General features: G+C 45.1%; 2 protein-coding genes and 1 long non-coding RNA gene across 3 annotated transcripts in view; all 3 read left to right on the plus strand.

The window, feature by feature from the left end:
* The window catches only part of LOC308483058, a 229,625-nt gene that overhangs the window by 198,518 nt on the left and 6,890 nt on the right, over nt 1-24,217 (plus strand). The window lies entirely within an intron of this gene.
* The window catches only part of LPCAT2 (lysophosphatidylcholine acyltransferase 2), a 36,260-nt gene that overhangs the window by 5,153 nt on the left and 6,890 nt on the right, over nt 1-24,217 (plus strand). Inside the window, exons 2-11 of the mRNA XM_081016584.1 lie at nt 5,125-5,264; nt 6,600-6,817; nt 8,348-8,460; nt 10,133-10,193; nt 12,057-12,115; nt 14,667-14,701; nt 15,653-15,707; nt 18,088-18,170; nt 18,738-18,863; nt 19,351-19,504. Coding sequence (XP_080872710.1) covers nt 5,125-5,264; nt 6,600-6,817; nt 8,348-8,460; nt 10,133-10,193; nt 12,057-12,115; nt 14,667-14,701; nt 15,653-15,707; nt 18,088-18,170; nt 18,738-18,863; nt 19,351-19,504 — 1,044 coding nt within the window. The remainder of the gene's footprint in view (nt 1-5,124; nt 5,265-6,599; nt 6,818-8,347; nt 8,461-10,132; nt 10,194-12,056; nt 12,116-14,666; nt 14,702-15,652; nt 15,708-18,087; nt 18,171-18,737; nt 18,864-19,350; nt 19,505-24,217) is intronic.
* CAPNS2 (calpain small subunit 2) lies at nt 19,572-21,831 on the plus strand. The gene has a single exon (XM_081016608.1). The coding sequence runs from the start codon at nt 19,959-19,961 to the stop codon at nt 20,871-20,873; it is 915 nt and encodes a 304-aa protein (XP_080872734.1). The 5' UTR covers nt 19,572-19,958; the 3' UTR covers nt 20,874-21,831.

Below are 24,217 nucleotides of genomic sequence, written 5' to 3' on the forward strand. Positions count from 1 at the left end.
ATCTATCCAGATTAAATGGAAACATAATATGGGGTGACAGTTTGGTGAGGATGATGTGACATTGAGACTCCACAATAAGCTGCTATGGGGAAGTACCCAGAGCATATCTGCCTTGGTGGCAAAGAGGAAGACTGGACAGTTTTCAAACCCAGGCTATCAAAGCAGAGCCTGTTCTCTGCCCTGCTTCCACCCCGCAGATCTTCTGCTTTTTTTACCATGACCTGCAGAAGGGATGTTCTCAGTGCAAATGAATTGAATGCAGCAGCAGGTGGCATTATGTTTTTTGGGGAGGACCTATCAGCAGATTTAAATGTTCAAGAAAGTATGTGGGACTGTCCCTTCAGGACCAAACCACTTCCAAAATGCAGATTGAGGGTGTTTATATTTTGAGTACTCTCCTAATATATCAGAGGTGGACCTTGGGAATCTGCCCAAGGCGCACCCCTCACCAGCCTGCTGTCCCCATCATTGAGAGTTTTTGGCTGGCTAGGATGTGTCCTTGAAGGTGATAGTGCCTATTCCCTGCCAGGATGGAAGATGGAAAGGTGTAAACCTCTGACTTTCCTGTGGCTAGAACAGAGCCTCTTGTACAAATATTTTAAAAGTGCCAATTCTTCCACCCACTGTTGCCTCTGGTCCACCCACCACTGATCTTCAGCCCCCAGAATGCTTCATGGATTGAAAAAGGTTCCCCACCCTTCAATGCTGAATGCTAAGTTTTTCCTATGCACAGGGAAGGTTGTTCTTCCCCCTGCTCTGTGTATGGAAATGGAGCCATTGTTGCTGCAGCTGGTGATAGCTGTTGGTTACAGAGGTCATACTCCCTGATACTGTTCAAGGTAAAATGTTATTTACCTATTTAGCGCCAAAGATCACAGGTTTTTCATATGGCTGCAGGACCAGCATGTTTCCTCAAAAAGCAGGTTTAACCTGACATTCTGAAGAAGTGTTGTAAACGTTCATTAATGCTCCAAGACAGTTTTTCATTACTTGTTGCTCCAAAAGCCTGCAAAGACTGTAATTCTCTTCATTTTCAGTACCATATTTAGAGGAAAGCAATTCTTTTAAAAGCTCTGTAAAAATGTTTGCTAGAGCCTTTTAAAAAGAAAAAGAAAAAAACTTGCTTGAGAGATCAAAAACATAATTTTTGATTTGTTTATTTTCTTTTTAACAGCAAAAGGAAGCCAATAGCTTCTTGCTCCATTTTTCAGCAGATTTGGCCGAAAGTTGCCTTCAGGGATCTGAAGAGAGGCCACTCCATGTGAGGAAAGGCTTCTTCATGCATGGGTCCTTTTTACAGGGACATACAAATCTTCTCCATGAAGACAGTCAAGTCTTTCTCTGTAGTGTGTTGAAATTGGCAGACTCTTTGGCCTGGGCAGCTTCATCAATAAATACAGCTCACATTCTGCAAGAATTGATAAGTGCCTGAATATGCCATTTCTCCAAGCTTGAGTGTGATGAATGGCAGAAGTGATCTGCATTTGTGGCTTCACAAATGTGGCTTGCTCTGTGCCACCTGTTTGCTGGGAATCACAAGTGGGGAGAAGGCTGTTGCACTTTGGAGTACGCTTTCCAAGGCCATCTGGTTGGCACTGTGAGAACAGGGTGCTGGATTTGATGGGCTTCTGACTTGACCCAGCAGGGCTCTTCTTAGGTTGCTATTCTTATTTTGGGCATTGAATCTCATGTGTGCATGTTTTAAAGTCCCATTTTTCAGAATGGAGGTCTTGTGGATTCCACAAACAATTTCAGTTGTCCGTTTTGTCATGGAGGTAATCTGAGGTTGCATTGCAGTTTATTCTGTATTCCTGATGTCCCCCTGACTGTTAATTTCCACATGATAGTTCAGCTTTCATACTACATAAAAGCCACTTCAGGAAATATAGTGGAATATAGCACACTTTTAGCATTCATTTCAGTATTACCAGCTTCCAGAATAAATCCATTTGCAAATAACACGGAAATGAGGGCTAAACCTGCTCTATATTCCACTATATTTCTGAAAATGGCTTTTACTTTGTGTGAAAGCTCAAATATAATGTGGAAATTAACAGTTAGTGCAAAGTGGGGAAGACAGAGTGAGCTGCTGTGTGAATGCAGCCAGAGAATGCTGATTCTCCTCCTCAGTCAGGGAGGCCCAAGCATCATCATTCACAGCCAGGGTGTGAATTCACATCAGGGAATTGGGGGAGGGAGTCTGTGGCCTTCTAAGTGCTGGTGGACTCCCAGATCCCACCATTCCTGACCATGCTGGCTGGGGCTGAGGGGATTTGGAGCACATCACAATCTGGTGGGCCACAGGTTCTCCACCCCTGATGTGCATGGCATTTTTTACATCAGACACAACCTTAGGATGCCATTGTTTTTGAACATAAGAAGAGGTCTGCTGGGTCAGGCCAGTGGCTCATCTAGACCAGCATCCTGTTCTCACAGTGGCCAACCAGATGCCTGTGGGAAGCCCTCAAGAATGGAGCAGAGCACAAGAGCCCTCTCCCCCCCTGCAGTTTCCAGCACCTGGTGTTCAGAAGCATTGCTGCCTCTGACAGTGGAGGTAGGCATGGGCCACACAAACTTCCTCAAAGAACACTGATGAAATAACTTGAAAACAGGAAATGAACCTGGTGTCCCAAAACTGCACGGCTAACCTTCCTTGACCTTCATGAGAAGACGCTACAAATGTTTTGTACTGATAGGAAATGGTGATTATTTTTCTGTAAGCTGACCTCAAATCAGGGGGCAGCCACCCCCTTGTTTTGGCTTCATCCATTAGATCATCAGCCCCAGCCTTTTGCACCAAATATCCAAAACTTCTCTGTGAAACTGTAAACTTGTATTGAATACCTCACAGGAAGAGAATTTCACAACTTCCTCAGAACTTCGTTCTGCTGTTCCTCCTATAAACATCAGATGACGAGACACACAGTCTTTGAAGGTGAAATGCTACTGGTTTAGCCACAAGTTAATAATAGTAATAATAATTGTTACACTTGTCAGGGATACTAATTGGCCCATTATCTTATTTGGCATAAAGAAACTGCTTTTACCTGTCTTGCCCCTGTGTGGACTTGCCCCTTTGCACTCGTTTTAATTTGGAGGAAAAATCGCTGCTGTCTTTCAAGTTTCTCATTCAGTGTGAGGTCACTTTCTGTGTTCCTAAGTTAATTAAGTTACTTTGGTGTATTGTGATCTGCTGGGCTTCTAACTAATCCTATTCTGCCTTTGTCCTTGCAGACCTAGTTGCTGCGAAATATGAGAGAGGGAAATTGGCTCCTTAGAAATAGGAAGTTTGGCAAGGGTTATGACTTGAGGCTTGTTCAGATGTTACGCTGAGCACAGGTACAAAGTAGCTCTACCCGTGTACAAATGTTTGTGTGGAAGTGTGCAGTGGTGGTGGTGCAGTGGTTAGGGTGCCGGGCCAGAACCTTGGAGACCAGGGTTCAATTCCCTATGTGACCCATGAAGCACTCATCACCTTTCAACCTAACAGGGTTGTTATGAGGATCAAATGGAGTTGAGGGTAGGATAACGATGTACACCGCTTTGAGCTCCTTGGAGGAAAGGTGAGATCAAAATGCAAGGAGAAACAGAATCATAGAATTGGAAGGATCCACTGGGGTCTTTCACCCAATGTGGAGCTCAAACGCATGACCCTGGGATTAAGAGTCTCATGCTCTACTAGACTGAGCTGTCCAGCCTCATGCACCATGATTCACTCTGCCAATGAAACACCTGTGCATCACAGAACCTCCTTTTGTGGAGGGGTGTTTCACATCAGTTTACATATGTCAATGCTCTTGAACCCTACAGTGGTCCCTCGGGTTCAGAACTGAATTTGTTCTGGAGGTCCGTTCTTAACCTGAAACTGTTCTTAACCTGAAGCACCACTTTAGCTAATGGGGCCTCCCTCTCCTGTCGCACCGCCGGAGCACGATTTCTGTTCTCATCCTGAAGCAAAGTTCTTAACCCGAGGTACTATTTCTGGGTTAGCGGAGTCTGTAACCTGAAGCGTATGTAACCTGAAGCGTATGTAATCCAAGGTACCACTGTACTTCAGTTTGTGTGTGCCATCTGGGACCAGAAATCCAAGTATACAACAATGCATAATGCTGTGTCAGTTTGTCTTCAAATATTTACATTAAATTTGCTTTGAGTTATCTCTTTCTTAAAACCCAAAAGGAAAAACAACAATCCCGTTCCATGTTAGAGCCAATACTTAGTCAAATAATGCTAATCAGGAAGTTGCTTTCTGTGTATTTTGGCAATTGGTCAATGATTAGGTAACCAGCAAGTTATTTCCAGAGACATCTCTGCCTGGGACGTGACCAAAAGACTAACTGAGAATTCTAAGGGTGTAGGGAGCCTTATAGCAACCCAGGCAGAGCATCTAGCTCAGTACTGCCAACACTGGCTGGCAGCAGCTGTCCAGGATTTCAGATAGAAGTCTTTCCCAGTCCGACTTGGAGATGCCAGGGATTGAACCTGGGACCTTCTGCATGAAAACCACATGCTCTACTATTGAACTGTCCCTAAGCAATCTTCTGCAATGCCTAAATAAACCAGGACTCAATTGCTTGGGACTTTTGCCCGCTACGTTCCCTGTATGCCTGCATGTTACTGGGTTACTTGGCCTTTGATGACTAGGCAGCCTCTATTGGAAACCACAGCATTTTGAGGTTATTGTGTTACTGATTTATATACTTCTTAGTTGCCAAAGAGTCTTCTAAGCCATTTACAGGTATAAACCCAATTACGGGGGGGGGGGGGAGGCATGCATAATTAAAATACATGATGAAACAAGGCTACCCTGTGAGAATTCAGGCCCATTTCGAGGGATCTGGGCCTAGTTCAAGTCAGGTTGAGACAGATAATGTCAATGGCCCAGGATCATCCAGTGAGATTCATGGCTGATTGGGGATTTAAATCCTGATCTCCCAGGTCGTAGTCTGATGGCTTAAGCCATTATACCATGCTGGTTCAGCTAGGTTATCAGTGGTTTGTTACTGAGTTGGTAGATGCGATCACCGCTGTACCTCTGGCATGTGTCCTTTGGAAACAAACAAGTGAATTGAAACATCACTTGTGGCCTAGCTGACTGGTTGACTCTGTCTCTTTATTTTCCAGGCTTTCTTGTTCGGGCTGATTCTGGTCCCTCTCCGTATCCTATGCATGCTCTTCATTTTGCTGGTGGCCTGGCCGTTTGCAGTCCTGGCAACTTCCTGCACCCCTGAGAAGGGGACTAAGCCACTTCTGGGATGGCAAAGGTAACATGGCTGTTGAGGACCTCTTAATAGGGAAGGCTTGCTGAATACAGCAGGACTTGTCCTAGTAACTGCTTTGCACATTATTTGCAAGGACCTCTTTGTCCTCATACTGGAATGACGCAACCTCCACAATCATGGGTACAGCATCTCTCCATGGACTTCCAGGAAATAAGAGTGGTTACATGGCACCCGAGGTTGCAGTCCTAAATAACATTGCCTAGGGAAGTAACTTACATTGAACTGAGGATTGCATTGTGTAGGCCAGCACATTTTGCAAGGCAGACAAGTGTTTTGACTGCCTTTGCGACGTAGAACTTAATGTGGGAGAACCATCGCTTAGAATGTCATTGTCTTTTTGGAGCACTGGGATTTGCAAGAACCTTAACTTTGTAGCATATTCATATGGCACCATCAGATCTGCCCCTTGGCACACAACGAGGTCCTGTGTCCTTCCCAGTTAAAAATAACAAGAAAGACTTTTTGGCGTGCCTACTTTGATGGGGGTTTTAATATGTTTTATTTGTTTTTGAATGTGTGTAGCCATTTTCCCTGTAGTTTTTATGTGGGGCATGTGCATTTCTGAATATTACCAGTTTTTCATCCAATTTTGTGTATGGGATTGCTCCCTAAGTCTATGTAAGGTGAATGATGGTGGTAATAGTCACCAATGTAATTGTCATCATAATAAAATAATAACAACTGATGTACCTGAGAGGGGGTTGCAACAATATTATGTATGTTGAAAGATTTGGGACAGATAAAATAAAGGACTGTTCACACAGCGAACAGTTAAGCTATGGAGCCCACTCCCACAGGAAGCAATGATGGCCACAACTTCAGTGGCTTTCAAAGAGGGGTAGACAACTTCATGGATGACAAGGCTATCAGTGACGACTAGCCATGACAGCTCTGCTCTGCCTCTGCCTCTTTCTTCAGGAGTAAATGCTTCTGAATACCAGTAGCTGGAAACCACAGGAGAGCAGAGTGCTCTTGTGCTCAAGTCCTGCTTGTGGGTTTCCTAAATGAGGCATCTGGTTTGCCACTGTGAGAACCGGATGCTGGTTTAGATGGGCCATTGGCAACCTATTCTAATGTTCTTAATGCAGGCTAAGCTCTTTATGAATTTTAAAAATGTCATATATATTTGTTTATATGGTGCTCTCAGTGTACATAACAACACAAAGCATGTGTTGGGAGCTGCAGACCCGGGGAGCCAATTGCGGCCCTCTGAGCTTCTCTGTCTGGTCCTCTAGTTTCTCTCCAGGGTTAGGGGTAGTGATCTTGGTGATGAGTGAAGTAATGAGGTTCCCAATTTCCTTTTCTTTTTTCCCTTAGGAGAGTGTGCTATGCCAGCCTCACGATCTTAGGCCGTGCCTTATTTTTTGTGATGGGCTTCCGAGTCAAAGTGAAGGGGGAAGTAGCTAGTCCTGAGGAGGCACCGATCCTTACTGCAGCACCACACTCGAGCTTCTTCGATGGGATCGTCTGTGTTCTGGCAGGCTTGCCGTCGACAGTGTCTAGGCAAGAGAATCTCTCTGTGCCCATTCTTGGGAGTAAGTGTTCTTATGAGGCTTGAGGGAATGTAGGCTGCTTTCGCCCAGTTTAAGTCTTTCACACACACACACACACACACACACACACACACAGGTGAATGAGATGGTAGAGTTCTTGGATCACAGAACAAAATCCAGAATGATGTAGCATTCTGAAAAGAGATGGAGAATCCTCTGGTCCTCCTGACGTTGTTGGACTCCCAACTCTCATCAACTGCATACAGTGTGGCCATTGGTTTTGACATGCCAACTTGTCACCCATGCATGGGTAAACTCAGGACTGCACTCCAGATTCTTTCCTTTGAAATAAAGTCATGTGACATCATCGGATTGACAGGAGGGCAGCCCTTAGCCATCCATTAAAATGGCACTAGTGAGAGCTCAGGATCTGGCCTACCTGTCAGTGTGTGGCAGCTGTGAAATAGGTGAATTCCATGCTAAGGATCTCCAGGAAAGGAATTGAAAATAAAACTTCATACATCACAATGCCGTTACAGTGGTACCTTGGTTTACGAACTTAATCCGTTCCGGAAGTCTGTTCTTAAACCAAAGAGTTCTTAAACCAAGGCGTGCTTTCCCATAGCGGCGGGGGACTCAATTTACAAATGGAACACACTCAACAGGAAGCGGAACATGTTCTGCTTCCAAGGCAAAGTTCACAAACCAAAGCACCTACTTCTGGGTTTGCAGTGTTCTTAATCCAAGTTGTTCATAAACTAAGCTATTCTTAAACCAAGGTACCACTGTATACAAATCTATGGTGCAACCACATTTGGAATACTGTGTACAGTTCTGGTCACCTTGCCTCAGCAAGGCTACTATAAAGTTGGAAAAGGTTCAGAAAAGAGCAGCCAAAACGATCAAGGGGATGGAGCAACTCCTCTGTGAGGAAAGCTTGTGACATCTGGGAGTTTTTAGTTTAGAGAAAATGTGAGTAAGTGGTGTCGTCATTTAAGTTTGTAAAAATATAGATGGCATAGAAAGTGGATAGAGGACAGTTTTTTCCCCTCCCTCTCTCTTAACTCTAGAACTCCCACTCTGGAATGTTGGAGGTTTAGGATAAAGTTAAACTATGGAACTTACTCCCAACTTGGATGGCTTTAAAAGAGGATTGGGCAATATCATGGAAGATAAGGCTATCATTGGCACCTATCTTTGACAGCTGTTCACTGCCTCTATGGTGGAGGCAGTATGCCTCTGAATACCAGTTTCTGGGAATCACAAGTGAGTTGAGTGCTGTTGTCCTCAGGTCCTCTCTGTATTCTAAAGTTCTGGTTAGGTATTTTAATATTGTTATACCATCTCCTCCACACATGATATGGGTGGTAGTCTAGAAATGTTTTTAATAAATAAACCGATTTTGACTGGTGCTTAGGCTCAAGAAAGAATTCTTAGATTTTTGGGGGTGGGTGGATGGGCCTTAGAAATGCTTGTATCACCCAACAATGATAGGAATCTTTCTTTCTTCCTTCCTTCCTTCCTTCCTTCCTTCCTTCCTTCCTTCCTTCTTTCTTTTTTGCTATTAAACAGGGATCCTCAGTGCTCTCCAGCCTGTTGTGGTGTCCCGTGTCGATCCTGATTCTCGGAGGAACACAATCAAAGAAATAACCCGTCGAGCAACTTCAGGGGAGCAATGGCCCCAGGTAAGATTTTTAAGATGGTTTAGCTGCTAAAAAGCTGAACCATCGTTGTGCAAGTTGCTCCTCCAGGCTCTTCATGACAAATGTTGAGAAATGAAGGAGTCATCTGAGATAAATGGAGGATGTTGTAAGCATAAATGAGAGAGCCCTGTTGCCCTGTAGGGGTCCAGGTAAACAGCTGACCTAACCCCATCTGCAGTATACATTTTAAGTAGTTTCATGCAAATGTAAACAGTAATGGCTTCTCCCAAAGAATCCTGGAAACTGTAGTTTATTGAGGGTACTGAGAGTCGTTAGGAGACCCCCTATTTCCTGTTAAACCACCCATGGTATTGTGGTTTGAATGGTAACTCATTCAAAATTATTCATAGATGGTACCTGATTCCCTGTACTCAAGTACTAATAGCCCACTATGCAGGAGAGCTTAAGGAAAATCAGGTGCCTATTTTCATAAGTGGTGATTTTGTGAAAAGATACAGGAAAAAATATATTATGAAATGTGACTTATCATGGATCGGATACTGGACTTAGTTCCCAGGGTGGCATTGTTATCTATATTTGATGAAGAAAGTCAAAACATTACAAACAAGGGCTCATTACAATTCTTACTATCCATGACACGCTTGACAATAGGTAGAAGTTGGTAAGTTTCAGGAGACAACTTGCTGCCTGAATGGTACCAACAAATTCAGAAAATTGCATCATTGGGAAAACTGACACCAAAGGTGAACGACAGGAAGAATTTCAAAAAAAGACAGAAAAGAAGTTCCAAACGATATGCTATCTCCTTATTAAACAAGTAGCACAAAAATACATAACCGGCATCCATATGTGGACTCTTGTGGAACAATTGTAAAGATGACACTAATAAACAAAAATAATTTTGGTTGTAAGTAAGGAGGCACAAATATTTTACAGTACAACATAGATTCAATCAATGCTCTTAGCTAAATGCTCCTTATATGTTTATGATTATGTATATTCGGTGGTTCCCCCCTCCCCAAAGCAAATAAAGTGATTAAAAAACAACAACAACTGCAGGTTTGAAAGGTTCAGTCAGTGATCTTGATTCAAAATGGTTCCCCATGATATCCAGACATAGGAAAAAACCTTCTCTGCTATCTCAGGAGCCAGCATGCCACATTTGGTTATGGCATCTTAAGTGGTGTCCAAATGTATAGCAAACAAACACATTTCCAAAATATGTGGCAGATATAGCATATGGAAAGTGGAATGGAACAACAGAGGCAGAATTAGATCAGGGTTATGGAGGCAGAAAGCTCTGACAGTGATCCATGGTTTGAGACCTGGGGTGTTATAAAGGTGTTCCTGTTTCTCTTCCATCAGATTTTGGAGCATATGTATTGCAAGAAACAGGACAGCATTCCTGGAGTGTCACTACAGGTTCTGTTATTGTAGGGTCTTCCCCAGCCACTGTTCCAAACAGCCCCAGCCATTGTGGCCAGTGATCAAGGATGATGGGACTTTGAGTCCAACAATATCTTATGGCCCACAGATTAAGAAAGAAAGGTTCAGAAAGACGTGCACCTCCCCCCCCCCCCATTGCTGTCTGAAGGAACCATTGGCAAATGAGTCTTGAACAAGAATTGCTGAATTTGTGGGACAGTTTAAATCAATGGAATATGCATGTCTTCTCCTCTTTTTTTGATCCCAGGTATTGATTTTCCCAGAAGGTACCTGTACAAACCGTTCATGTCTGATCACTTTTAAACAAGGTGAGGAAGGCTGTGTCAGATGCATTGCTGCTGAAAAGCTAGAGGTGGGGGGGAGGGAGTGTGTAACATTTGAAAAGCAGATTTAAAGCATGAACCTTTTCAGAGGAATGGAGGAGGTGCCTCCAGGCTACAGAGTCTGAAATGGACCCATGAATCAGAGTTCTGGGGTTGCAAGGTAAAGGTAAAAGATAAAGGATCCCTGGACGGTTAAGTCCAGTCAAAGGCGACTATGGGGTTGAGGCACTCATCTCCCTTTTCAGGCCGAGGGAGCTGGCATTTGTCCACAGACAGCTTTCTGGGTCATGTGGCCAGCATGATTAAACTTCTACTGGTGCAGCAGGACACCTTGATGAGTGCCAGAGTGCATGGAAACACTGTTTACCTTTCCGTTGCAGTGGAACCTATTTATCTACTTGCACTGGTGTGCTTTTGAACTGCTAGGTTGGGAGAAGCTGGGAGCAACAGGAGCTCACCCCATCATGCAGATTCAAGCTGCTGACCTTCTGATCAGCAAACCCAAGAGGCTCAGTGGTTTAGACCACAGCACCACCCTCTAGCTAGCCCTACTCAGAGTACACCTATTGAAATCAATGGAATTATTCCAAGTCTACTCTGAATAGGAACAGCAGTGAACACATGATCTGCCTGGATAAAATCAGGAGAGTCTGCTTTGGAATATGAGTTCAATTCCTTCCTTACCAGGAGTGAACTTTTTATGCAAGGTTCTAGTACTGCAAAAAAAAAAAAAAAAAAAAAAGTATTATTGAGCTCAAATGTGCCCCATTAATCCCAACTGTATATCTTTTACACCTGGCTCTGGTTGGTAGATCCTTTGGGGTTCTTGTGGAAAGCTAAATAACAATACTGGAATGTGCCCATTTCTGGAATAGATGTAATCTGACTTGGTTTAAGGCAACGTTCTGTCTTCTGTATGTGAGGAATGTTTCTTTATATGGAGAGCTTCCCTCTTGTGGTCTGAAGTGGTACAGTCCAGAAATGAGCCTAGATCTCACCAACACAATAGACTTCCAAAAGACAATAGACAACCATAAGAGTTGGTGTGATTTTCTGCCTAGGGAGTTGGAACCAATCTGCACTCTGTTGTTATAGGGCCTTTAGAACAAAACAGAAAGGGGATTTAGGTGGCAACTGTATAGCTATGTATGCTTTATCTGATAAATTTCATCCCCCCCCCCATTGCAATCTTTAAAATAGGAATGGGGAACCTTTGGTTCCCCAGATGTTGCCAATCTGCACCTCCCATCAGCCCCAGAAAACTTGGACCAATAGCCAGAGGTGCTGGGAGTTCAGCAACATCTGGATGACCAGCAGTTCCCGACTCCTACTTTAAAGCCCAGGCTACAGTTCCACAGACTTCAGCTGTCTATTCCAGTGAACATTGAATCCCTCTACTCTCCTGCTGACTGCCACCCAGCTCCAAGGTAGTGGTGAAACTGAAACTGGCCCCGGGACAGGATCCCATACTATCAGATTTGCCTAGGTTGGTGGTCTTCATTTTTCAACCTGGGATGCACCTTTTAACCATGACATGCTTTAGGAGACCCAATTCATTTTTGACTACATATTTGGTGATAGCACTTCAGTTGTGATCTACCTTTGATCAGGAAACTTGTCCAGTAGTAGATCCACCAACATATAACAAGTCTGTTAAGGATGTGGTCCCTAACAGCTGTGATTTCCTGGGATTTGGGCATCTGAGTGAACATGGAAAGCCCTTAACTCAACATGTTAATCTGAATGGTTCTTGTTGGTGGTGTCCATTGATTATTATTCCTAGGCACAAACCATAGTCCACATAATTTCTCCCCGTGGTGATTTTTCTTGTCTGGCTTGCATTTCCAGGGGCCTTTATTCCTGGCGTTCCTGTTCAACCAGTGCTCCTTCGGTATCCAAATAAATTGGTAAGTTCCCTCCCAATTATTTTATTGATAGAATCAGTTGGGTAGGGAACCTCAGACCTGGGGGCCAGATGTGGCTCCCCTGAACTCATTATCTGGCCCACAGAAGTCTTCGCAGGCCACATCCCTCATTGCCCATGCTTTACATTCCTCTTGAGTGTTTCTACCTGGCTGGAATGAGTCCTTGAACTCTGATAATGCCCCTTGCTAGCCTGGATAGAGAATAGAAAAGAGCATATTAACACATTTTGCTTTGCTTGTGGCCCACCTACCCACTACCGGCATGTGGCCCTCAGAAAGTTGCCAGAATGGAAATATGGCCCTTGGACTGAAAAAAAGATTCCCCACCCCTTTAAGAAATCAAAAGTCTTGACTTGTTGCAATCCCTCTAGAATGAGCCATTTCCCTGATACAAACCATGGCCACATCTGCACTATACGTACATTTAAAGTTCTGCTTTGTTCTGCTTTTAACAGTTGTGGTTTCCCAAAAAACCTCCAGAAAGTGTATGTAAAGAGTGCTGAGCATGATTAGGAGACCCCTTTCCCCCTCACAGAACTACAATTCCCAGAGTCCCCTGTGAAGAGTGATTGTTAAGCCACTCTGGAAATTACAGCTCTGTGAGGGGAATAGGGGTCTCCTAACAACTCTCCGCAACCTTAACAAACTGCACTTCCCATGATTCTTTGGCAGATGGTATGATACTGCTTTAAATGTATAGTGTAGACAAGGCCCCTAAAAGCATTGTTTTCCTGAGGTGATCTGAATGTTCAGCCTGTGGTTCTGAGTCTGCGATGGCCCATTCACACATGCAGACCACCATTTGGGTGTGCGAACTATCCCACGATAGGCTCCCTCTATGCATTCTGTCATGCTGCCTGCTGACGAAGAAAACTCCACCTGAAATACAGCTGAGAGCACACTCTGGCATCCTCTCACCACAGACACCACCGTCACCAAGGGCAGGAAACTGGTTAAGCTTTTCCACCAGTGGTTTCTGCAAGTTAAACCTCTTGGCATTGCCACATCTAAGTAAACAACAGTTATTTGCTCCTGTGAGGTAACGTGACAGGCCTGTGCGGTCTTGCCTCATATCGTGTTAGGGCTGAGGAACCATTTTCAGCCTGGGGGCTGTGTTCCTTCTGCAGGGTCAGAGACAAAAGTGAGCAGAGCAGTGGGTGCAAATGGTAACCCCCCCTATTGTTCAGGCAAGCAGGCAAACAGATTTTTCAGAGTTCAAGGACACATTCCAACCCCACAGAAAGATTCAAGGAGGGTTCAAAGCAGGAGCCAGATGGAGAGACTCAGGGGGCTGCATTTGCCTCCCTGGACCAGAGTCTCAGCACTCATACTGTATGTTATGGTTTGGAAATTTTGGGTCTGGCGCTCTGTGCCTTGTCTGTTAGTTCACAGTAGGGATGGGAGGATGTGCCAGATCCAGCCCTCTCGGCCTCTCATTTTTCCATTCTTGAAGTAGGTTTTCTACATTTCTGCACCAATTTATGTTTTCTTTAAAAAAAAAAAAAAAAATCTGCGTGAAAATTCTTCAAAGTGATAGTGCGAATTTCTCCGCGTGAACACACTTTTACAATGTGGTTTTGATGAATGTACACATTTCACCAGCAATTTCTCTTAACATAACACCATTTTTGCATGTTGTTTTCACTAACACATTTTAATGCACACATTTCCCCTCTAACACATGCGTTCTTGCAGACATTAACAGGCATCGCGAAATTCAAATAAGCGCAAAATTCGAAAGATGCCTGTATTTCAATCCTTGTGTTGTTTTGGACAGTGCAAATGTGATAAATTTTGCTTTAGGTGCAAACAGAATCAAATTTTCTCCCCCATCCCTTGTCAGGAGCCATAAACCAATTTCTGCTCTTGCTGTTTGTTTATTTAGAGCATTTGTACCCCTACTCTTCAGCCAAAAAGGCTCCCAGACTGACTTATATACAAACAGTTAAAACAAGACAGCCCCTGCCCACAGGCTTAGAACCTAGAAAAAACACCACATACTGTAGAAGGAGAAAGGCATGGGGAGGGGATGATGGGTGTGGTCAAATTCTGGCACCAGTTCTTATATAGTTGTTCTTATAATGACCAGTTGGCATAGTTCAGGGGCAGGAGGTGCCTGATGAAGGTGGACTTGTGGCAAAGCTGATGAAGTGAGTGAGTCCTGCTGGCCACCTCTCCCACTGAGACAGCCTCGTGATATTCCTGTCCCCATGTGACTGTTGAGGGAGAGGAGGCCTGATGGAGCTGTTGGAGTGAGTTCTGTGTCTCCTCCTCTGTTTCATCTGATAAGGTGGAGGGGAGGAGGTTGTGGCCCTCCAGGTGTTGCTAGATTCCAAGTCTCATCAACCATGGCTAGGGTGACCAGTGGTCAGGGATGGTGAGACTTGGTCCACAGCCTCTGGAGAAACACAGGTATCCTGCTAGAGACTTGCTAGTGAATCAGGCCCATGTCCTGGTCTCGGCTGTGCTTTGCTTTCCATTTGTCCAACGAGCTGTTTATAACTATTCATTTATTTTATTTGCTTGCCTCTAGGATACCGTGACGTGGACTTGGCAGGGCTACAATTTGTAAGTGGCACCACCCTAAAGACAAACGTTTTTATCGCCGGCGGCTGTTGACAATAGTAGTTGCAGCATCTTTGTATGTGCTGCATATACAGATCTTTAGATATGGGTGCCATGTTCAGAAGGTTCAGAAGGTTTATATCGCAGCAATTGTATACTAATGGGGCAGCGGTAGGGAACCATTCTCATCCCAAGGGCTGTGTTCCCTTCTGAGCAACCTTTGGGGTGGGGGTGGGGTGGGGCACATGCTGGTAGTGAGCAAGGCCAGAAGCGAAAGTTGGTGGAGCAACACATTACCTAGGTCACTCATCCCTTCCTGTCCTCCCTCCCTGTCCTCCATCCAGGTAAGCCAGAAACATTATCCAAGTTCAAGGACAGGCAAAAGCACTCAATGATGAGTTGATGGGTTGTAGGCTGGATACGGCTATCAATGGTTACTACCTGTGGTGGCTACACTCTGCCTGCATGATTGGAGGCACTATGCTTCCGAAAACCAGTTGCTGGAAGTCTCAGGGGAGAGATGCTTCTGTGCTCATGTCCGGCTCTCAGGTTTTCCCCAGGCATCTGGTTGGCCACTGTGAGAACCATACCCATAACTTGAACCCATGGGGGCTGGGGTCTTAAACAAGCCCCTTTCCTTTCAGCTTCATCCATAATAATGCTGTTTTGTTTACAGCGTCCAGATTGTCAGCCACTCTGGAAAGGCATTGCATAAATTACATAAATTGTTAAAATGCATTAAATAGCCTATCATCTCAAGGCTGTAGCAAGGATTACTAGCAAGGATGTGAGACACTTCATTGCAAAGCCTAATTATCATTACAAGTGCCTTCTAAAAATATTTAGATCTGCTTTGTGATGTGCATTTGAAAACTTAGCTGTTTAAATGTCACATTTAAATGGATTGATTTGAAAATGGTTTGCAACCTTTGTTTTATTTTAATTCTTTTCCAGCAAGGAGGCATTAGTCTTGACTTTGTGCCAGCTGTTTACAAAAGTTGAAGTGGAGGTGAGAACCAGAGAAATGCTGCTATTTTAAACCTGAATGTGTTGATTAGTTTGCAAGCAATTAGTTTGCAATTGCAAATGTTTGAGAACTGACATTGAGCAATGATAGAAAAGCTTCCTTTCTCTTCTTCCCTGCTAAATTGGACCTAGAGGGTTTGCCCCTCTCCCCAATCCTGTGCTTTAAATAAACTCTCATGTTCTTCTTTTTAAAAAGCACGTGTTGTTGTTTAACCCTTGGCCACTGCCGAAATAATTGGAAATAATTGGAAAGATACACTGATCAGGTGAGAAAATTAAAGGAACCAGGGAAGGTGAAGAAGGGAAGTCGTAAATGATTTTATAGAAAGATATGGATGGGGAAATGCTTATTTTAATGTGAATGTGATTTTGAAAAATGTAACACTGAAAAATATAAATAAAATTAAAACTTGAGGCTTAGCATGTTAAGATGTGAGAAATGCTAAAATCGATTAAAACTTCAGTACCCCCCCTTCCTCCTTCCCTTTTGCAGAAAAAGGAACAAACTATATTCCATTTTTAAACCATTTTTATTGTAGTGCTTGGGGCCACCATCCCTACTTGCATTGCTCACCAACCCCTGCACCAAAAGCCCACCTCTTCCCAAGACATAACCCCCTCGCTTTATACCTAACCCAACCCCCTCACATCCCCGCTGCTCCTTCCAGCTCCCCCTATATCCTCAAAGCTCTGCTGTGTCCCTTCACTCCTGCTTTATTCAACTCTCTGCTGTTGTTTAAAACCACCATTTTAAAACCAGCCTCCTCTTTTGTTCCCGTGATCCTCTACTGTGGCTTCATGCAAATCGGAATTCTGATGAAGCACTAAAAATCTTCCATTGCGAGCTGCACAACGACAGCCTTACCTTTTTATGTATATAAGAAGAAAACGTATATCCATTTTGTGAATCCAGGCCTTGCGTATTGATAAGAGATACTCTGCAGCCACCTTCAAATAGTAGATCATGTCTTGACATGGACACACGCTGGGGTCAGCGCCTTGCCAGCTAGCCTGCCCTCACTGTTGCACATCCTCTGCCCCAGCCCCCACTCCTGATATCCCCAGACCAGCATAGCTGTATGGCGAAAGGGGAAGCCTAAACCTGCTCCCAGCCCACACATTGAAATCAATGCTAACTTCCCCAAACGGCTTGTGCCACGACTGTGTTGAAGTAGCCATCCCATTCATTGTTATAGTTAATTTAAAGAGTTATAGTTAATTTAAAGAGTTATAGTTAATTTAAAGAGTTATAGTTACAGACAGTGCTTTTTTTCTGGGGGTAAAGTAAAGGTAAAGGGACCCCTGACCATTAGGTCCAGTCATGGCCGACTCTGGGGTTGCGGCGCTTATTTCACTTTATTGGCCGAGGGAGCCGGCATACACCTTCCAGGTCATGTGGCCAGCATGACCAAGCTGCTTCTGGCGAACCAGAGCTGCGCACGGAAACGCCGTTTACCTTCCCGCTGGAGCGGTACCTATTTATCTACTTGCACTTTGACGTGCTTTCAAACTGCTAGGTTGGCAGGAGCAGGGACCGAGCAACGGGAGCTCACCCCGTCGCGGGGATTTTAACTGCCAACCTTCTGATTGGCAAGTCCTAGGCTTTGTGGTTTAACCCACAGCGCCACCCGTGTCCCAGGGGTACGTATACCCCTAAACATTTTGTGAATCTAAGTTTGGCCTCATTGAGGGGCAGTATTTCAATCTGAGTAGGAAAATTACAGTACCCCTAAACATTTGGGGGGGGGGGGAGCACTGGTTACAGAGGTTTTTAGTGCAGCTAATTTTTGCCGTTGAGCATTTTGCTTTTTTAATATATATGGATGTGCTGCCATCTACTGGCAGACCTGCTTATCTTCCCCAGCAGATTTCATCAAGTTTGTATATTGCATGGATATATAGAGGCCCAATCTGCACTGTACTTTTGAAGCAGCATCATACCACCCGAAACAGCCATGGCTTCCTCAAAAAAATCCTAGGAGGTGTGGTTTGTTAAGGGTGTTCATAGTTGCTAGGGGACCCCAGAGCTACAATTCCCAGAGCTCCTGGAGGGGAGGAGGGGTTGATTGTTTTACCACTCTGGGAATTGTAGCTCTGTGCGGATTAGCAAACTACAGCTTCCAGGATGCTTCAGGGGAAGCTATGACTGCTTAAAGTGATATGATATAGACCCATTGATAGATTTGATATATGCATACATAAATAGATATACAGGTAATAGCCAACAATTGACATACATTAGACCTGTTGAAATAAATGGATTCAAAATCAAATCCATTTATTTTAGTAGTCCTGAAATATAACCTACCTAGGTTATTAAGACTCTACTGGCTTGTGTAACTGCATTTTTATTATTATTTCAGTTTCTTCCAGTCTACATTCCCTCCAAGGAAGAAAAGAAAGATCCAGTCCTTTTTGCCAGTGGAGTCCGTAACAAAATGGCAAGGTGACGTGGGAATCCTTTTGCAAGGTTACCTTAAGGTGGCAGGTGACTGGTGTAAAATTATATCAGGCTTGAATCCTTCCAGCCTGTGTGAGTGCCACTACATAATTGGTGGAGAACCCCAGACTCTTCAACACTCTCTATCCAACTCTCGGGACTCTTCCTAAGCCAAATCCCTTCTCTCTGGGTCACTCACAGAGAGGTCTCCTAACTGTCAGCACCCTTAACAAACTACAGCTCCCAGAATTCTTGGGGGAAGCCACAACTGTTTTACGTGGTACAGTGCTTTAAATGTATGGTGTATCAAACATTCCTCAGCCACCTTGAAAGGAAACATGAGCACATCAAAGGCCCTGCATCACACTCAAGAGAAGGTCACCAAAATTTTTACTCTCTTTGATGATTTTTCAGTGCAGTTTTGTTTCTCATTAACTGATGGCAAACAACCAATCAAATATGGTGAAATCTTTCAGGATAGCGCTAGTTTATAAAGTCAGTGCTTTTACTTTGCCTAGAACAAGAAGATGAGCTTACCTTCTAAAGTGGTGTCATACATATGTTTAATTTCAGGGCTTTGGATGTGGCCACTACGGACCACACGTACGAAGACTGCCGCCTGATGATCTCGGCCGGACAGCTGACCTTGCCCATGGAGGCAGGATTGGTGGAATTCACCAAAATCAGCAAGAAACTGAAGTAAGTGCTTTGCTTTTGCTTGATTCAGAGGAAAGATTTGTGGGCTGTTGAATGCTTGACTTGAAAGATGCTCTGCTTGTATCCAACATCTGGAAGGCCACAGGTCTCCCTGTCCCTGCTGCATATGGATAGCAAACTCGAATGTGGCTCCTTGGGTAGCTAATCCATCCATGCACAATAAAGAACTCCAGGGTTTGCAGATGTACAAGGGAAATAATGGGGCAGGGGGATAATCCTAAATAGTTCAAGCAGGATTGAGTGTGTTTAGTGGCCATGGGATTCTGGCTGACTGTAGGAAGGGGGAGACAGAACCATAAGGTGAAGGGGGAATGGAATGGAATGGAGCATGGAATGGCTCTGGCTAGCTGGCTGGCTGGAGGCATGAACAGGAGCATGCTTCTTTGCTACTTTTCTTTTACTTTTGAGCCCTCAGTGGCCTTTACTAATGGCAAGTGGGGCCTCTGGACTTTTTCTTCCCTTTCAATAGTCTAAAATGGGACAGCGTCAGAGAGCAGTTGGACCAGTTTGCTGCGATCGCCAGCACCTCCAAGGGGGGCAGGATTGGAATCGAGGAGTTTGCCAACTACCTGAAGCTGCCCGTCTCCGATGCTCTTGAACAGCTGTTTGCCCTATTTGACAGGGTAAGCATGCTCCCCCACTCCCTCCATAATCCTTCCTGCAGAAGCTGTGCTTGTAATTCAATCCTCATGCAGTCTTCTTCTTTTTCAATAAAAAGAATCCAAATTTACCATAAGGAGGAGAGATGATGCATTGCTGGGCGAGCAGGGGGACAGCATAGAATCAGTGCAAGGAAGGAGGAACGGGGAATGAGGTTAAAAAGAGTCTGGCGTCTCCAGGGAAAGGGTTTGCAACTGCCGATGCACTGTGAGAAGCAGCTGCCTTTGTTCATGTGCAGCAGAGGGCGGAGTCCTGCAACGCCCATGGATTCCAGCTGTGAAAGACGACATGTATGGGCATGGCAGGCGGTAATTGCTTTGACAGATCCGTTGCTCTTGTAGCGCACACCCAACTGTGCTCTCCTCAGACGCCCTCGGAGCTTTTTGGAAGGTGCTTGGGTCTCTCCGAGTCTTCGCCATGTTCCTCGTTCAGGCTTTGTTGGACACCGCTACCAGTGGCGGTGGTGGTGGTGGCGGTGGTAGCGCTGGAGGAGCCCTTCTGAGAAGCATTGCAGGAGGTGGAGGAGGTGGTGGTGCTGGCGGAGCCCTACTGAGAAGCATTGCAGGAGGAGGTGGTGGTGGTGCTGGTGGAGCCCTCATGAAAGGCCTCGGAGGTGGAGGTGGTGCTGGGGGAGCCCTGGTGAGAGGCCTTGGGGGGCTCTTGGCAGGAGGAGGTGGCGGAAGCAAAGCGGGGAACATTGTGGGGATCGTCGGGGGAATCGTCAACCTCATCAGCGACGCGGCAGCTCAGTACACTCCCGAGCCGCCACCGACCCCCCGCAGCCATTTTGCAAATGTGGAAGCCAACGAGAGCGAGGAGATGCGCCAGTTCCGCCGCCTCTTTGCCCAGCTGGCTGGCGACGACATGGAGGTGTGCCCCACGGAGCTGATGGAAATCCTCAACAAGGTGATGGCCAGGCACCAGGACCTGAAAGGCGGGGGCTTCAGCCTGGACACCTGCCGGAGCATGGTGTCCGTCATGGACAGCGACACCACGGGCAAGCTGGACTTCTACCAGTTCAGATACCTGTGGAATAACATCAAGAAGTGGCAGTGCGTCTTCAAGCAGCACATGGGCCCGGCGGGGACCATTGAAATGGCCCGGCTGCCTGATGCCTTCAAGGCCGCCGGCTTTCACCTACATGAGCAGATCTACGCGCTAATCATCCGCCGGTACGCCGACGAAGACGGCAGCATGGATTTCAACAACTTCATCAGCTGCCTGGTGCGCCTGGATGGCATGTTCCGAGCCTTCAAGTCCCTGGACAGGGCTGGCGATGGCAAAGTCCAGATGAACATCCAGGACTGGCTGCAGTTGACCATGTACTCTTGAAAGCAACCCAGGGGGCAGGGAGGAGAATCCGGCACTCATTCCCAGCTTCAGGCTGCAAGCGCTACTTTTTAGTTACATAGCTGGACTCTGTTTCTTTCTGGAAATGAGGCTGACTCTCGTGCCATCGCTATGTTTTAGGCTTGCCAGGGAAATAGGCAAGGTAGGGGAGGTTGTATACTTACATCTGGCTTTACTCAAGGTGCTCATTTTAGCTTTGTTGTCTATGGTTTGCAAAGTTTTCCTTTAAGTGTTTTTGTTTAAGTAATGAAAATGGCTGGTGTGTTTTAGAAATGCATTGTTTATCATTTTGGGAGCATGCATACACTTTTCTTGTGTAAGCTGTACTCGTGTCTAGGACCAAAACTGTATTTTTAAAAGTGTCTAAATTGGGCAGAGAAGACTGTTGCTTTCACAGGCAGCAATCATGTGTTGAAGGGTGTGGGGTGTCTCTGATATATAGTTATACTGCAGGAAAATGCATCGCTGTATGGTGCAGGCCGGAACCCCTGCCCCCTCCCAAAAAATCCTCCTCAAATCTTTCCTCTCTGCAGATGTTTACTGTACACCATCAGGGGCTTGCGGAGACCAGTTCCCATTCCTATGCCATCTCCCATTTACATTTCTCCCCCCCCCCCCGACACCTCATCATTCTATATTCGCTAGCTTGTTTTTGGGTGGTGCTGTTCCTCTTCTGAAACGTGACTGGCACTCGGCCACCCAAGTCCGCTGTTAGCTGGAATGCTGTAAACTTAGACACAGGAATGGGTACTGGGGGGAGAGCGAGTTGCAAGCTGAGCAGAGTTGTAGTCCGTAGCTTTTGTTCAGTGTTTTGCATCATTTTGCCCAAGGGCACATTTGAATCCCAAGCAAGCAGTGACAAAGTAGATATTTGGCTAATTCATGGCCATGAAGGGGTGAAAATAAGGGCAAATAAACTTGGATCATAACAACAAAGAAAGAGGTTTCTGCCATTTATTTGATCATGTTGCAGTTTGGTATGACCCAGGGCGGGGGGTGAGAGAAACTTATTTTTGCACTCAGCAATGCAATAACTTGAAAACTGGGAGGGCGTGGGGAAACCCTCATTGATGTTTATAGTAGAATAGAGCCCAGGGCTTCAGATCCCTGGGCAATACCTCATTTCTTCTTAATGCTTTCTTACTTTAAACCAGAGCTGGGGAACCTTTGGGCCTGGGAGATGCATGTGGCCCCCCAGACCATTATTTCTGGCCCTCAGGACTCTCACCCTTCCCCAGCTCTGCTTTGCACCCACCTCTGTTGTTTTACACCTGACAGAAATCTGTCCTTGACCTGTGATCATGCCTCTTGCAGCTGTTTTTGAAACAGGAGCCATCAATGAGACCTCAGCTGGTAACCTGGTCGCTGCATTGTGAACCCGTCGAAGTTTCCAAATTGCCTTCAAGGGCAGCTCCATGCAGAGTGACTTGCAGTAGATCAATGTGAGATGCTGGGCATTGCATCTTTCACCTTCTGCATGCAGAGATGCTCTGCCACTGAGCTATAGCCTTGTCCATATATGAACAAAGGAAGCCAGGTGCCTTATACCAAACCAGGTCCTTTCTCCATGGCACCACATTGGCATCGCAATATGCAGCAACATCGCCTGTCTACGTATTTGACCTTCTACCTTTGAGGATGGGGGAGAAGGAAAAGAGGTGCACAGACAGAGAGAACACACACAGAGAGAGAACAGTGAACTCCACATTGTAACTTCTCTTCTCCCTTTCTTGTACATGCCCCAGGTTTGCACCTCTTCTAAAACCACCTCTTCATCTTTCCACCATGTTACCAGTTCTGACTTTATGTTGAATCCTGGCTCTCCTCCTTTTCTTTTTCAGACCTAAACCCAGGTGTTTGCGTGTTTAGTAAACGGAGTGTGCAGAGATGATTCATATTTTCTTGGCAAGCCCTTTCTCAAATTAAGAAACCCAGACACCTATTTTTGGCATGGCTCATCTCCCCACCCAAAGTGGGAACGCCCTACCATGTCCGTTGTTCTTCATATTGGTTTTTGGAATGGTGTTATTTGAATAGCTGCAGCTGGCCTGGGAGGGCCTCTGTAAACATTGTATGATGTGCACAGCCAATCCTTGCTGGCTATTTTTCTTTTCTTTTCGTAAAGAGGAGCTGTTTTAGGAGGGGGCCATTTGGAACTGGAAAAGTAGGTGATGGCGGAGTGGGGGAATAATCACTGACTTAGCTGTCTTCGCAACATGCACTCCATCTCTAGGAAGTTCCAAGTGTATGTTTGCTCTATCAAAGGTGCTAAAAGCAACAACACTCAAAATCATTTTAATTATGATTACTTCTCACTCCAATTGCCAACCCTGCCTGCCCACCAAGCTCTTTGTCAACTCACTTCCATTTACACATCACCCACCCCTTGCCTATCCCCTAATACCTCACTTCAAGCCCTCCCCCGACCACTTGCTGCAACCTCACCCCTTTTTAAAGAAGAGGGGCAAGATTCAAAGAGCAGTTTGCCATATCACTCTTTGAAGTGTGTCCCCCTTTCTGTTAAAATGCTCACCTGGGCCTCCTCCTACCCACACAGCTTGCTTGCTCACCTGCCTGCCACCTGTTGGCAGGCAGGTGAACTGCAGCATGACAGTTGCCTTACATTTATATGCATATAGGAGGAATGAAGGTTCATTGTGTTTTCAGTTTTGACAGTTAACCTCTCTTTAGCTCATGAAGCTTCACTGGGCATTTTCTGCATACTTTCCCTGCAACTTTCATATTTGCATCCATGAGAACATAAAAATGCAAGCATTATTGAAGATAACACACAAAATTGCATGTTATTATTCCATTGCCTGTCAGAAATGTGTATATTAGTCAAAACTGCATGTTTACCAGGAGGAATTCACACTAAATGCTGGTGAATTTATAGAAGATTATTGAAAAGGAAATTTGCAGATTGCTGCAGTGGTGCAGAGAATTTCACTTTAAGACTAGAAATAGGAGAAACGAAAATTGGCTAATTCTTCCATGATGGTAATGGCAAAAGGGATTTGGCAGGTATCTATTGACATCGACTTTTGATGCCAACCCAACACACTAGTACCAGTATGCTACAAACCCATCCTTTATTTTTAATACAGGAGGCAGGAAAGAAGAGAAAATACTAATCTAGGCTTGTGATCTTTGCTACATTAACAAATAAAATAACTTTTATTTGTCTTTGCAAGCCTGTTCTCTCCCCGCTCCCAAGAGTAGAAATACTTTTTTCTCCCCTTACTGGGGATGCAGATTGGGGTGGGAGGGAGGCAGTTAAATGTGCTAATTCCAGTTTGCACACATTCCATTCTTTTAAGGCAGAG

This window comes from Podarcis pityusensis (genome assembly GCF_964106645.2).
Source record: "Podarcis pityusensis genome assembly, chromosome: 8".
Taxonomy (NCBI): domain Eukaryota; kingdom Metazoa; phylum Chordata; class Lepidosauria; order Squamata; family Lacertidae; genus Podarcis; species Podarcis pityusensis.

Coding starts and splice junctions, on each gene's coding strand:
- CAPNS2 (XM_081016608.1), top strand. CDS start 19,959: ATGTTCCTCGTTCAGGCTTTGTTGGACACCGCTACCAGTGGCGGTGGT.